Raw genomic sequence first — 14,034 nt, forward strand, 5'->3', positions numbered from 1 at the left:
CCGAAAAATAAAAATATAAAAAAGTGACTCAGCCAAAATAATTAGTCGGACGCAATTCTTCGGCAAGTATTTCGAAAATGCGATAGTTTTGTCTGAGGTTGTTTTCGAACAGCGACGCAAACGCGCCCGAAATAGACCATATTATAAATGAAATGCGTTTAATAGCGCGACACGCACGACACAGATTGTATAGAAAATATTATTAGAAGTCCAATTTCATATTTTTAGCGTACTTCAATTACGACGACGTACAGGTGTGTTTAAAATTATGCTCTAAGTAACTTGTCGTTAGGCGGCTGATGTACCATGTCAGACAGCATTATGGATTGCATCTTTCTAATTAAGCCCGATGCGTCCGATCAAAGCGACGCACGCTGGAATTTTCGTGTGACGGCCGAGACGAGGTCGAGGAGGTCGAGTCGGCGCTGATATTTTTCCCACTGTCGATTATATTGTTTATTGAAGCTTTTGGCGTTCGGTTACGTTGCTGCCCCCCGCTTGTCCTCTATGGGTAGTGTGGGTTACGAGCACAGCCTGCCAGTTTATCCCTGCGATCGTCTGAAAAGCGGCAACGAATATTTCAGGTATCTGCACTCCAACTTAGCCCAACATTTTTCATTTATTAGACATTTAATCACACTCATCACTTATTTTTAACCCTGCATCCTCCCAGAATCGTTACTAACGGCATTTTCGCGACATTGATACCCCATTTTTTCGCAAAATCGAACCTAATTGTCGTAGTTTGCTTTTAATAATAGAACGTTTGAACCGCAGTCCGGTAATTGCGATAATTAGCTCTAAATTTCCTCCAGAATGAAGTCTTTTACGCGTTGCCAAGCTCAGAGTGACTCACTGCATTGTCTGCGACTAAAACAATCGATTTGCCAGCTGATGATTAGTGTTTGGGTATAATTAGACTCCAAACAACTAGAATAGTTTACCTACCTGTTAAAAATAAGTATGACTTGAGGATTTTTCGGCGTGGATTTTCAAAGTTTTGGCAATCAGCCGTGACGGAAGACAAATTAGCTGTAAATCTGAAAGCACTATAAAACATTGCGATAAGTACTGAATCTGAAAGTGAGTCATCGTAGGTCGACTAATATTAGTTTTGAGATGAGAAAAATGGGCTGTTTTGTAACGTGTGTGGTAATCGATACCGGCGCTAATGAATAACATGTGTTATAAACTAACCTGAAGTGAACTTTTCTAAAAATATGCACCTTGAAGTTTTCCTTAAGAGATTTTTCGGAATGCGCCAATAAATTCGAGGTAACAAGGTCCATTAAAAAACACATTCTGGGTTAATTGTTTTTTACTATTTTTTTTAGTCTTAAATTTAATTTAGAAAACCTTTGACATTTATTTTATTGGAAGTTTGAATATCGAAGTGCGTCACAATTCTGCCATGAAACAAAATTAGAACAGACTTTCGCACAAATGGGTTAGACAAAGATGACAAAATAACGTTCAAGATAATTTTATAAAATAGCGTTCCACATTTTTTCCTTGAGAATTTAATAAAGATAGACATCCCACGATAGTTAACTTTGGATTGCAGAGTGTCGCGAAAAACCCGCTTTAGCACCTAGTTGGAAAATTGTTTTTTTGTTTAATCATTTAGATTGTTCACTGTTAGTTTGCTTTTCCATTATTTAACTTAGTTTCCTAAAAAAGGTTGGCAACGTAATTAAAATTGTATGATGGCAGACCTGAGTGTCAAAATGGAATTTGGAGCATCAGTCATCTTCTCATCACGTTTGTAAACAGTGTTAGGTGCGCTTCTGTCAAAGTTGACAACTGTTAATTGACATATTTACATTGCTGCCAAAAAGTCAGAATTGCCAACGCAAAAATTAGTATTAAATATTTTGCAGTTAAGCTTTGCCCCCTTGATTCACGATGAGTAAAAAAATCATCACATTAGAGACAGGGCGGGTGGGCGGGCTTACATGTTGCCTTTTTGTTTAAATATGTGTAGACTTTTTTTCACACCACGAAACTTAAAACATGTTCAAATTGGAAACTTTGTATAAAGAAATATCGATTTTCCAATTAGGCTCCGCCCCATAATTGCAAAATCCATGTTTCCTTGCAAAATTACCATTAATCGTTCTAAGTTCTTGTTATGAAAAGATGGGTATATATATTAAGAAAAACAGGTAAAATATAAGCCCCGCCCACCCATCCTATCTCATTTCCGATGATTTTTGTTATTCGTCGTAAGCCGAGAGGCGGAGCTTAATTGTAAAATTCTTATTTTCATACGAGAAATTATTATGTGAAATATGTTCTTAACTAATCGTGTTATTCAAAGAAAACTAAATGTATTAATTATAAAAAAAAAGAAAATAGTTTCTTGTTGTGAAAAGATGGCTACGTATATTACGAAAAACAGGTAAAATATAAGCCCCACCCACCCGCCCTTTCTCATTTCTGGCGAATTTATTTTTATTCGTCGTAAGCTACGGGGCGAAACTTAACTGCAAAATCCGTATTTTTCTACGAGAAATTACCATGTGAAACTTGTTCTTAAGTTTAAGTAATCGTGTTATTCAAAGAAAAGTAAACGTATTAGGTGAAAAAGAAAGGCAAATGATAAACCCCACCCTTTCATTTCAATGTCAATCCTGATGAATTTTTCATTTGTTGTCAGACCGGGGGGCGGAGCGTCATTGCAAAATCCATATTTACTTAGAAAAATTTACCCCTCTGATAAAGTTTTAAAATAAAGCAAAATACAAGTCCCGCCCACCCGCCCTATCTCAACTGTGATGATTGGTTTATGCATGGGCGGGCCTTATATTTTGCCTTTTTTTTTTAAATATGCGTAATTTTTTTTTTTCATAATAAGAAACTGAAAACAAACTCAAAATGCTAAAATTTTATAGGGAAATACGGATTTTGCAATTAAGCTTCGCCCTCTTGGCTCACGACGAATAAAAAAATCATCACAATTGAGGTGGGGTGGGTGGGCGGGTTCATATTTTGACTTTTGTTTCTTTCTTAATATTCGTAATCTTCTTTCCACTACAAGAAACTTAAAATACATATAGCCAAAACGGTAAATTTTCGCAAAAAATTATATTTAAAAAAAGGCAAAATATAAGCCCCGACTACCCGCCCTTTCTCATTTCCGATGATTTTTTTTATTCGTCGTAAGCCGAGAGGCGGAGCTTAATTGTAAAATCCTTTTTTTTCTACGAGAAATTACCATGTGAAATATGTTCTTAACTAATTAATAAAATAAAAAATAAAATAAAAAAATAATCGCGTTGTACAAAGAAAACTAAATGTATTAATTATAAAAAAAAGAAAAGAGTTTCTTGTTGTGAAAAGATGACTACGTATATAAAGAAAAACAGGTAAAATATAAGCCCCGCCCACCCGCCCTTTCTCATTTCTGATGAATTTGTTTTTATTCGTCGTAAGCCACGGGGCGAAACTTAACTGCAAAATCCGTATTTTTCTAGGAAAAATAAATTACCATGTGAAATTGTTCTTAAGTAATCGTGTTATTCAAAAAAAAAAAAAAACTAAACGTATTAGGTAAAAAAGAAAGCCCCACCCATTCCTCTCAATGTAACTCCTGATGAATTTTTCATTCGTTGTCAGACCGGAGGGCGGAGCGTCATTGCAAAATCCATATTTGCCTACAAAAATTTACCAATTTGATAACGTTTTAAGTCTTTAGTGGTGAAAAGAAGACTGCTTATAGTAAGAAAAATAAAGTAAAACACAAGCCCCGCCCACCCGTCCTATGTGAGCTGTGATGATTTGTTAACACATGGGCGGGGCTTATATTTTGCCTTTTTTTTAAGTACATTAGGGGTGCAATTTTTTTTTTCATAACAAGAAAATGAAAACAAACTCAAAATGGTAAAATTTTCTAGGGAAATACGGATTTTGCAATTAAGCTTCGCCCTTTTGCCTCACGACGAATAAAAAAATCATCACAATTGAGGTGGGGTGGGTGGGCGGGGCTTATCTTTTTGTGTTTCTTTCTTAATATTTGTAGCCTTCTTTCCACAATATAAGTCCCGCCTACCCGACCTCGTCTCAATTTCGATGAATTTTTCATTCGTTGTCAGACCGAGGGGCGGAATTGCAAAATCGATATTTCCCTATACAAATTTACCATTTTAAACATGTTTTAAGTTTCTTGTTGTGAAAAGATGACTACACATTATATTAAGAAAAGTAGACAAAATGTAGGCCCCACCCATCCACCCAGTCTCAATTGTGATGATTGTTTTATTCGTCGAGAGCCAAGTGGGCGGAGCTTAATTGCAAAGTCCTTATTATTATCAAATTTTGTATGTATTTTAAGAGTATCCTCTAGGTGGTGAAAAGCTAAATAAAATTTGTCTAAACAGCCCCTCCAACAAGTTGATATTTTTTATTTTTTTTTATCGAAATATTATGAATTATTATACTTCTGTACTTGTAGTTGACGAATTCGCCTTGATTTGTATCAGAATTGCTTCAAAATTTTTTTGGTGGTTTATGTGCCCTATATTTTTTCTGTGACTTGTTTTATCATATTTTTTTACTTATATGGGTTATCATGAAATAAAAAAATGTTGCAAAACCATTTTTTAAATTTTTCTAAAAAACTGGATTTGTTGGATTGTATTTAAAGGGCGAGGGAAGTTCCGTCTAAATAACCTTACACCATTTTTTTGCATAATTAGTGTCATTAGCCTGTTCACAGGTTTTATAACCACAATTTATTTTTGAAATTTTGATGCGACGTTGCCAAGTTACTCCAATTTATTTGAAATGTTTTGGCAATGGAAGGGGTTCACAAAAAAATCACAACCGGGTTATTTTTAACATCTGTACTACAATCTTTGTGGAGGGATAAATAAAGGTACGCGTTTTATTGTGGTACTAATTAAATCAAAATTTCATATACAGAGTGTTTATAAGAAAATTCCAAAACTTTGCAATTTTCATTTATCGATAGTTCAGTTTTTCCAAATAGAACACCCTGTATTTCATTGCCGGACCCTTATCTACTCAACAAAAAAAGAAATAGCAAAAAATAAAATACGATGCAGTAGTACAATACAGGATGTTCTATTTAAAAAAAAAACCTTTATGAAAATTTCTAGAAAATTGGAATAACACAGGAATTTCAAAAATAAACTGGGGGAACCGTAGAACTTTGGTCTTCTACTTTTTTTCTTATATCTAATAATGAGACATCGAGGAACGTTTTATTTTTTATGATTTTTTTTTTATTCGAAAGACTCTTGGGTACCAATGGTGTATTATTTTGGGACCCCATGAAGATTTTTTTTTGAAAATTATTCAAAACAATTTTGGGGATTTTGGTATTCTATTTTTGGAAAATTCTGACCTGACCTGTTTTTGAGTTAATTCTAGGACCCCGTGTTTTTCTTTTTTTGAAAAATACGTGTCTAGGATCTTTTTTTATAATAATTTAATTAAATTACTTAGATACGTCATTTGCTAAAATCAGTCTTATCTTATCAAATACTAGCCCCACCCACCCACCCTCTGTTTTCTTACAGGTTATGTCATTTGCCACAGTCAGACTTATCTTAGCAAATACTAGCCCCGCCCACCCACCCTCTGTTTTCTTGGAAAGTATGTCATTTGTCAAAATCGGTCCTATTTTAGCAGGTACTAACTCCACCCACCCACCCTCTTTTCTTAGGGGGACCTATATAATTTGTTAAAATTATTCTTATACTAGCTAGTGGGTGATAAGATAAAACTAATTTCGACAGATGACATATCCTCTAAGAAAAGAGAGGGTGGGTGGGTGGGGCTAGTATCTGCTAAGATCAAACTGAATTTGGAAAATGACATACTTTCTAAAAAAGAGAGAGGGTGGGTGGGCGGGGCTAGTACCTGCTAGGATAAGACTGATTTTGGCAAATGACATACCTTCTAAGAAAAGAGTGGGTGGCTAATTTTTCGACATAGTTGCAAAAAGGTCGAAAATGTCAAAAGTGCCAAAATCAATCTTATCTTATCAAATACTAGCCCCACCCACCCGCCCTCTGTTTTCTTGGAAGGTATGTCATTCGCCAAAAGCAGTACTATCTTATCAAATACTAGCCCCACCCACCCACCCTCTGTTTTCTTGGAAGGTATGTCATCTGCCAAAAACAGTCTTATCATATCAAATACTAGTCCCGCCCACCCACCCACTTTTTTCTTAGAAGGTATGTCATTTGCCAAAATCGGTCCTATTTTAGCAGGTACTAACTCCACCCACCCACCTTCTTTTCTTAGGGGGTACTTATATAATTTGTTAAAATTATTCTTATACTAGCCTAGTGGGTGATAAGATGAAACTAATTTTGGCAGATGACATATCCTTTAAGAAAAGAAAAGGTGGGTGGGTGGGCTTAGTATCTACTAAGATCAAACTGAATTTGGAAAATGACATACCTTCTAAAAAAGAGAGAGGGTGGGTGGGCGGGACTAGTACCTGCTAGGATTAGACTGATTTTGGCAAATGACATACCTTCTAAGAAAAGAGAGGGTGGCTAATTTTTGGACATAGTTGAAAAATGGTCGCAAATGTCAAAAGTGCCAAAATCAGTCTTATCTTATCAAATACTAGCCCCACCCACCCGCCCTCTGTTTTCTTGGAAGGTATGTCATTTACCAAAAACAGTCTTATCCTACTAAATACTAGCCCCATCCACCCACCCTCTGTTTTCTTGGAAGGTATGTCATCTGCCAAAAACAGTCTTATCTTATCAAATACTAGCCCCGCCCACCCACCCTCTTTTTTCTTAGAAAGTATGTCATTTGCCAAAATCGGTCCTATTTTCGCAGGTACTAACTCCACTCAGCCACCTCTTTTCTTAGGGTGTATATAATTTGTCAAAATTATTCTTATACTAGCTAGTGGGTGATAAGATAAAACTAATTTTGGCAGATGACGTATCCTCTAAGAAAAGAGAGGGTGGGTGGGCGGGGCTAGTATCTGCTAAGACAAAACTGAATTTTGCAAATGACATACCTTCTAAAAAAAAGAGAGGGTGAGTGGGCGGGGCTAGTACCTTTTAGGATAAGACTGATTTTGGCAAATACGATCCCTCTAAGAAAATAGCGATCGGGTGGGCAGGGTTAATAGAAGGTATGTCATTTTCCAAAATCGGTCCTATTTTAACAGGTGCTAGCTCCACCCACCCACCCTCTTTTCTTAGAGGGTATATAATTTGTCAAAATTATTCTTATACTAGCTAGTGGGTGATAAGATAAAACTAATTTCGGCAGATGACATATCCTCTAAGAAAAGAGAGGGTGGGTGGGCGGGGCTAGTATCTGCTAAGACGAAACTGAATTTGGCAAATGATATACCTTCTAAAAAGAGAGAGGGTGGGTGGGCGGGGCTAGTACCTGTTAGGATAAGACTGATTTTGGCAAATAAGATCCCTCTAAGAAAATAGCGATCGGGTGGGCGGGGTTAGTACCTGCTAAAATAAGGTCGATTTTGGCAAATGACATAGCCTCAAAGAAAAGAGAGGGTGGGTGGGTGGGACTAGTAACTGCTAAGATAAAACTGATTTTAGCAGCTAATAGCATATAAAACATGAGTGAGTCACTAAGAGTTTACAACAAAGAAAGAAAATTAATTATTATTTTCTTTTACTATGTTTAAAATATTTGAACTTTTATTTGGGACAGTGGTAAAAAAACGTTTATAATGAAATAGATTGTATTTTATTGTCTTTTAAAATTTGTATTTAAATAAACATCTGCATGGTGCCAATTTTTTTTTAGTTTTAATTACGATAATTGATAACTCGATTTTTTTTCAATTCAACACCGGGAATTTTTAAAAGGAAAATTAATTACCGTTTTAGATTTATTTTATTAGTTTGTCAGCCAAGAAAAAAAAAACAAGAAAGCTATTAGAATATACCGAAGCGAACCAGATCTCAAGAGCTAATTTGTTTAAAAATAGATGTGGTACAGATGTTTCATTTAAATAAATAATTATAAATAAATAAACAAATACAAAGTGCCAGGTCAAGTTAAATTACTCTCCAGAAACCATTTTTCACAATTTGCAAGGGTTTTGACATTTTAGATGTTCTTTGAGTTGTCTTTTTCAAAATTAGCGACATTTTTCCCTTTATGACGAATACCAATATTTTGGGTCATAAATTTAACCAGACGGTGTGACAAACATCGTTCTAGAAAGAGCTTTTTTGTGTCACTGCCTGGAGCAAAATTAGAACATTGCATTCACTTGAGATTTTTTTGCTAAAGTATTCAAATTTTTTTGTGCACGTCATACATTTGACGTCACTTTCAAAAAAAACCTTAATGATCTCATCGGACTAAATTTACCCACCCAAGCGCAATTATAGGGCAAAGTGCTAATTCTAGAACAAAAATACCATCAATCTGACAAAACTAAACCCGGATTAGTAAATCGTGACGACACGTAAATAATAGTCCCGACTCTGGAACACTGTGACAATCCATCTTCCTCCCGTCTTTCTTTAGCTGGAATTTTTGCGTCGCATCATAAATCCGGCGCCGTTTTCCCCGAAACCTCAACACTTATCGCAAGAGTTTTGATTATCTCGTCCGACACGAGTTTACTTAACATTGTCGGCCGAAAATAGTTCCTCGTTACGTTCGAAATTACCGAATCATAAACAACCACTGCATATTTTCCCCATCTAGGTAGTATAGAAGCGACTCGAAGTGAGCGACCCCCCAAAAATGGCACGATTGGTCAACAAGCAGTTCAACTCTCCCATCGGCCTCTACTCCGAGCAGAACATTCGAGAAGTAATCCAAAGAGAATCTCAGATTCTATCGAACGGAGCTGTTGGGTAAGACTCAATAATGCGGATACTTTTCGCAGAACAATTACACAAGCACGGATTTGGCGCAGTTCCAAGCAGGTATATTTTGCTGGTGTACATTCCAACAACCTCATTTCCAACCGGGCAAATCCTAATTGACATATTTGCGCCGGAAAATTTTTAAAATTAAGTATTCGCTATTTCGGGAGTTGTCCAGACGGCGGTGGGCGACGGCGAAAATAACCCGGATTTGGGACAATAATTAAAGTCCGTACCCAGTGGCGTAGCTAGCTTCCACTGCGCCCCCCCGCAGTTTATAGTAAGCGCCCCCATACACCAAATTTAAAAAGTAATATAAAAGTAATATGAAATTACTGGTTTACCAGTAGTGGCGCCGAATAACACAGATTTACAAATAATAATAATTTATACACATAATAATTTTTAAAAATTGTTAATTGATTATACTGGCTTCATTCGACGTTGTCGAGAGTTCATAAATTCGCGTATGACACTGTCGAGATCTAATTTTTGAGATCGGTCACACTCAATGCTCAACACAGCTAAGTTGGTTAATCGTTTTTGACTCATCGTGCTTCGCAAATATGATTTAATTAATTTTAATTTAGAAAAAGATCTTTCTACCGTTAAAGAATTATTGTCCATAAACAGAATCTTAGCAATATCTGTAATTTTAGTTATTTTTTGCTGAATAATTTCACCAACAACAATGTTTTTAAAACTAACGATTTGCCCACAGATTGCACTAGAAACATCTTCTTCGTATGTATTTGCCAACTTTGATGCTGCCTCCACAAATTCTTCGTCTGTACTATTCAACATTTCCTGTGGTTCCAGAAAAGAAAAATAGTTTCTGACGTTTTTCATGCTTTCAAACCTATCTTTAATTTGAATGTTTAAAATATCAAGAGCAGGATAAAAAACGGTTGTTTTAAATTTTTCAGTGGGATCTTTGAAAACGGTATCTTCGCATAATTCGTCATGAAACAGTTTTACTTTTTTTGTACGTTTATTTGAAAAAGAATTGTTAATTTTCCAGGTATCAGCACATTTCCTTGATTCCTCCATTATTTGTTCAAAATTGTCACGTATACTTTGAAATTTGTCTTTTAGATGTTCCATCCATTTACAAGCCTCATCTAAAGTAATATTTGAACTCTGTAAAGTTTTTGAGACCAAATTGACATTTTCTAAAATTTCGCATTGAAATACTAATAGAGCAACAAATTCAAATGAATCCATTTTTTTACGAAGATCTACAGCTTCATCTATTTCACTTTTCTTTTTGGATGTTAAAATAATTTCAGCTCATAACTGTTGAGAGATTATATCTAATGGCAATTAGAGAATCAAACCTCGATGACCATGTGGTGGGGCATAACTTTTTAAAAGTTTTTTTTATAACATACTTATCATTTTCTTTCATCTCAATGTTATGTTGTTGCCATCCATTCTTAACAGAATCATTAAGGACTAAATTGAGGTTATGTGTAGCGCAATGAACATATTCGGCGTAATGATGTTGTTTCAAGTTCTTCATTTTTGTTATATCATTTTCCCGATTTTTTAATTTTCATTTTCTGGATTTTATATCACAATTTTTCGTTTATTCAATTTTTCACATTTTCAATTCCTCGATTTTCCAATTTTCAATATTTAGATTTTACAATAAGTTTCGTGTTTTCGACCGCAATTTTTCGATCTTTAAGTTTCTCAACTTTTAATCTTTCGATTTTCGAATTTTCCGTTTCTTCAATTTCTCAAGTTTTTAGATTTCTCGAAGCTTTCCTTTTATACTTTTGCGTTTTTTCATTTTGAGTTTTCAATTTTACAATTTTTCTATTTTATAACTTTTCCATTTTGTTTATTCGGACAGTAGAAACTTCGAAAAATTGAAAAATCGGAAAATTAAAAAATTGGAAAAAATTGAAAAAACAAAAAATCGATAAAACGGAAAATCGAATGGAATTAGTTTTTACGATTTTTTAACTTCGATTTTTTAAATTTTTTAATCTGTATTTCAATTTTTCGATTTTTGGAATTTTCTGTTTATCGATTTTTTTAGTTTTTCGATTTTTCTGTTTATCTTTTTTTTAAGTAAATATTTCAATTTTGAATTTTCCGATTTCGGCCTATTTCGATTTCTCGATCTTTTGAAGTCTCAAGTTTTCGATTTCGATTTCTTGGTTTTTCGATTTTCAAAATTTTCGATTTTTCTAGTATGTATATATTTTAAATTTTCGATTTTTTAAATTTTCCATTTTTCGCTTTTATAGTCTTTGTTTCGATTTCCCGATTTTTATTTTTTAATGTGTTCCAATTTTTCCATTTTTGGAATTTTCGATTTCTCATATCTCAATTTTCCAATTTTAAAAATTTTTCGATTTCTCGATTTTTAAATTTTTGGCTATCCCAATTTTTCAACATCGCAATTTTGGGAATTTTTCAATTTCTATATTTTTCAGATTTTCCATGTTTTCATTTTCCCTATTTTTTAATTTTCATTTTCTGGATTTTATATCACAATTTTTTGTTTATTCAGTTTTTCACATTTTCAATTCCTTGATTTTCCAATTTTCAATATTTAGATTTTATAATAATTTTCGTGTTTTCGATCGCAATTTTTCGATCTTTAAGTTTCCCAATTTTTAATCTTTCGATTTTCGAATTTTCCGTTTCTTCAATTTCTCAGGTTTTTAGATTTCTTGAAGCTTTCCTTTTATACTTTTGCGTTTTTTCATTTTGAGTTTTCAATTTTACAATTTTTCTATTTTATAACTTTTCCATTTTGTTTATTCGGAAAGTAGAAACTTCGAAAAATTGAAAAATGGGAAAATTAAAAAAATGGAAAAAATTGAAAAAACAAAAAATTGCAAAATCGATAAAACGGAAAATCGAATGGAATTTGTTTTTACGATTTTTTAACTTCGATATTTTAAATTTTTTAATCTGTATTTCAATTTTTCGATTTTTGGAATTTTCTGTTTATCGATTTTTTTAGTTTTTAGATTTTTCCGTTTATCTTTTTTTTAAGTAAATATTTCAGTTTTGAATTTTCCGATTTCGGCCTATTTCGATTTCTCGATCTTTTGAAGTCTCAAGTTTTCGATTTCGATTTCTTGGTTTTTCGATTTTCAAAATTTTCGATTTTTCTAGTATATATTTTAAATTTTCGATTTTTTAAATTTTCCATTTATCGCTTTTATAATCTTTATGTTTCGATTTCCGGATTTTTATTTTTTAATGTGTTTCAATTTTTCCATTTTTGGAATTTTCGATTTCTCATATCTCAATTTTTCAATTTTAAAAATTTTTCGATTTCTCGATTTTTAAATTTTTGGCTATCTCAATTTTTCAACATCGCAATTTTGGGAATTTTTCAATTTCTATATTTTTCAGATTTTCCATATTTTCATTTTCCCGATTTTGTAATTTTCATTTTCTTGATTTTATATCACTTTTCATTTTTCCATTACCTTTATTTTTTCAATGTTTCTTTGGATTTTATAATTTTTTGTTTATTCAATTTTTTACATTTTCGATCTTTGATTTTTTAAGTTCTTGATTTCCAATTTTTTTATTTTCCAAAGCTTTCATTTTGTACTTTTTCAGTTTTACAATTTTTCTATTTTATAATTTTTCGATTTTGTTTATTCGAAAAGTTAAAAACTCGAAAAAGTGAAAAATTTAAACAATGCAAAACTAAAAACCGAGAAACTTAAAAATCTAAAAAAAATTAATGAATCGAAGAATGGGAAAGAAGAAAAACCATTCGAATTGAAAAATTGGAAAATCCAAAAATTGTAAAATCGAAAAATTATAGAATCTTGAAAACTGTAAAGTCCAAAAACTGTGACATTCAAACACCGAAAAATTGAAAAATTTCAAAAACGAGAAACTGAAAAAGTGAACAACTTTAAAAATTATAATTATTAGGAATGTTACATAATTAAAATGAAAACTAGAAAAACTGCAAATGAAAAATTAAAAAAAAAAAACGGAAAATTGAAAGCCTAAAATTAAAAAAATAAAGAAAATTAAAAACCCACACGAAAAATTGCAAACTCTAAAATTTGAAACATCTAAAAGTTGGAAAATCAAAAACTGAAAAATCGAGAAATCGAAAATTTTCAAAACTGAAAAGTCGAAAGATTGAAAAATCGAAAAACCGAGGAATTCAAACTGAAAAAAGATCGAGAATTCAAGATGTCGAAAAATCTAAATATCTAAAATTTAAAAAATAGAAAAATTACAATAACGAAAAATTTAACATTTAAAAAAAACACAAAATTAAAAAGTCGAAAAATCGAGAAATCGAGAAATGGAAAAATGAAAATTTAGGAAAACCAAAGATTGAAAAGCATAAAAAAAATTAAAATCGGGAAATCGGAAAGTAAAAAAAAAAATAAAATCGAAAAATTGAAAAATTTTAAATTTAAAAATTCGAAAACTTGAAAAACCGAAAAACTGAAGAAATGAAAAACTAAAAAATCGACAAATTGAAAAATCTCAAAACTGAAAAGTCGGAAAATTGAAAAACCCAAAAATCGATTTCCGGCAAGTCGAAAAATCAAAATTTAAAAAGTTGAAAAATGAAAATATCAAAAAACTGAAAAATATAAGACATTCTCAAAATTGAAATGTTGAAAAATTGAGAAATTGAAAACTTGAAAAAAAGAACGAAAAGTAAAAACATTTTAAAATCGAAAAAACGAAAAATCGAGATGTAAGAAATCGAAAATTCCAAAATCGAAAAATTGGAATACACATTAAAAAGGTTAAAATCGGGAGATCGAAGCATTACAAAACATAAAATCGAAAAATGGAGAATTTTAAAAATCTAAAAACTTGAAGAAATAAAAAATTGAAAAATGGAAAAGCCGAGAAATCGAAATTAAAAAATTGAGACATCAAAAGATCCGAGAAATGGAGAAATCGAAATAGCCCGAAATCGAAAAACCGGAAAATTTAAAACTGAAATACATATTTAAACTTGAAAAAAAACGATAACTCAAAATATTCAAAATTCGAAAAATCAGAAATTTTAAAAATCGAAACATCGAGAAATCGAAATATCAAAAAAGTGAAAAATTTTAAATTAAAAAATTGGAGACATTGAAAAATCCCAAAATTGGAACAACGAAAACTTCAAAAATCGATAAATTGGAAAGAGGAAAAATCGAAAAATCAAAGAATT

General features: G+C 32.3%; 1 protein-coding gene across 3 annotated transcripts in view; it reads left to right on the forward strand.

Annotated features, from left to right (window-relative positions):
* The first annotated feature begins 479 nt into the window (after window positions 1–479).
* Window positions 480–14,034, forward strand: part of LOC135143734 (uncharacterized) — a 32,150-nt gene continuing 18,595 nt past the window's right edge. For all 3 annotated transcript variants that reach the window (XM_064075654.1, XM_064075657.1, XM_064075656.1), the window contains exons 1-2: window positions 480–584; window positions 8,692–8,843. In XM_064075654.1, the coding sequence (XP_063931724.1) occupies window positions 8,731–8,843 (113 nt within the window). In that variant the 5' untranslated portion in view covers window positions 480–584; window positions 8,692–8,730. The remainder of the gene's footprint in view (window positions 585–8,691; window positions 8,844–14,034) is intronic.

Source organism: Zophobas morio, unplaced genomic scaffold, assembly GCF_036711695.1.
Source record: "Zophobas morio isolate AGI-343-1 ecotype UQ-CSIRO unplaced genomic scaffold, CSIRO_AGI_Zmor_V1 ptg000074l, whole genome shotgun sequence".
Taxonomy (NCBI): Eukaryota; Metazoa; Arthropoda; class Insecta; order Coleoptera; family Tenebrionidae; genus Zophobas; species Zophobas morio.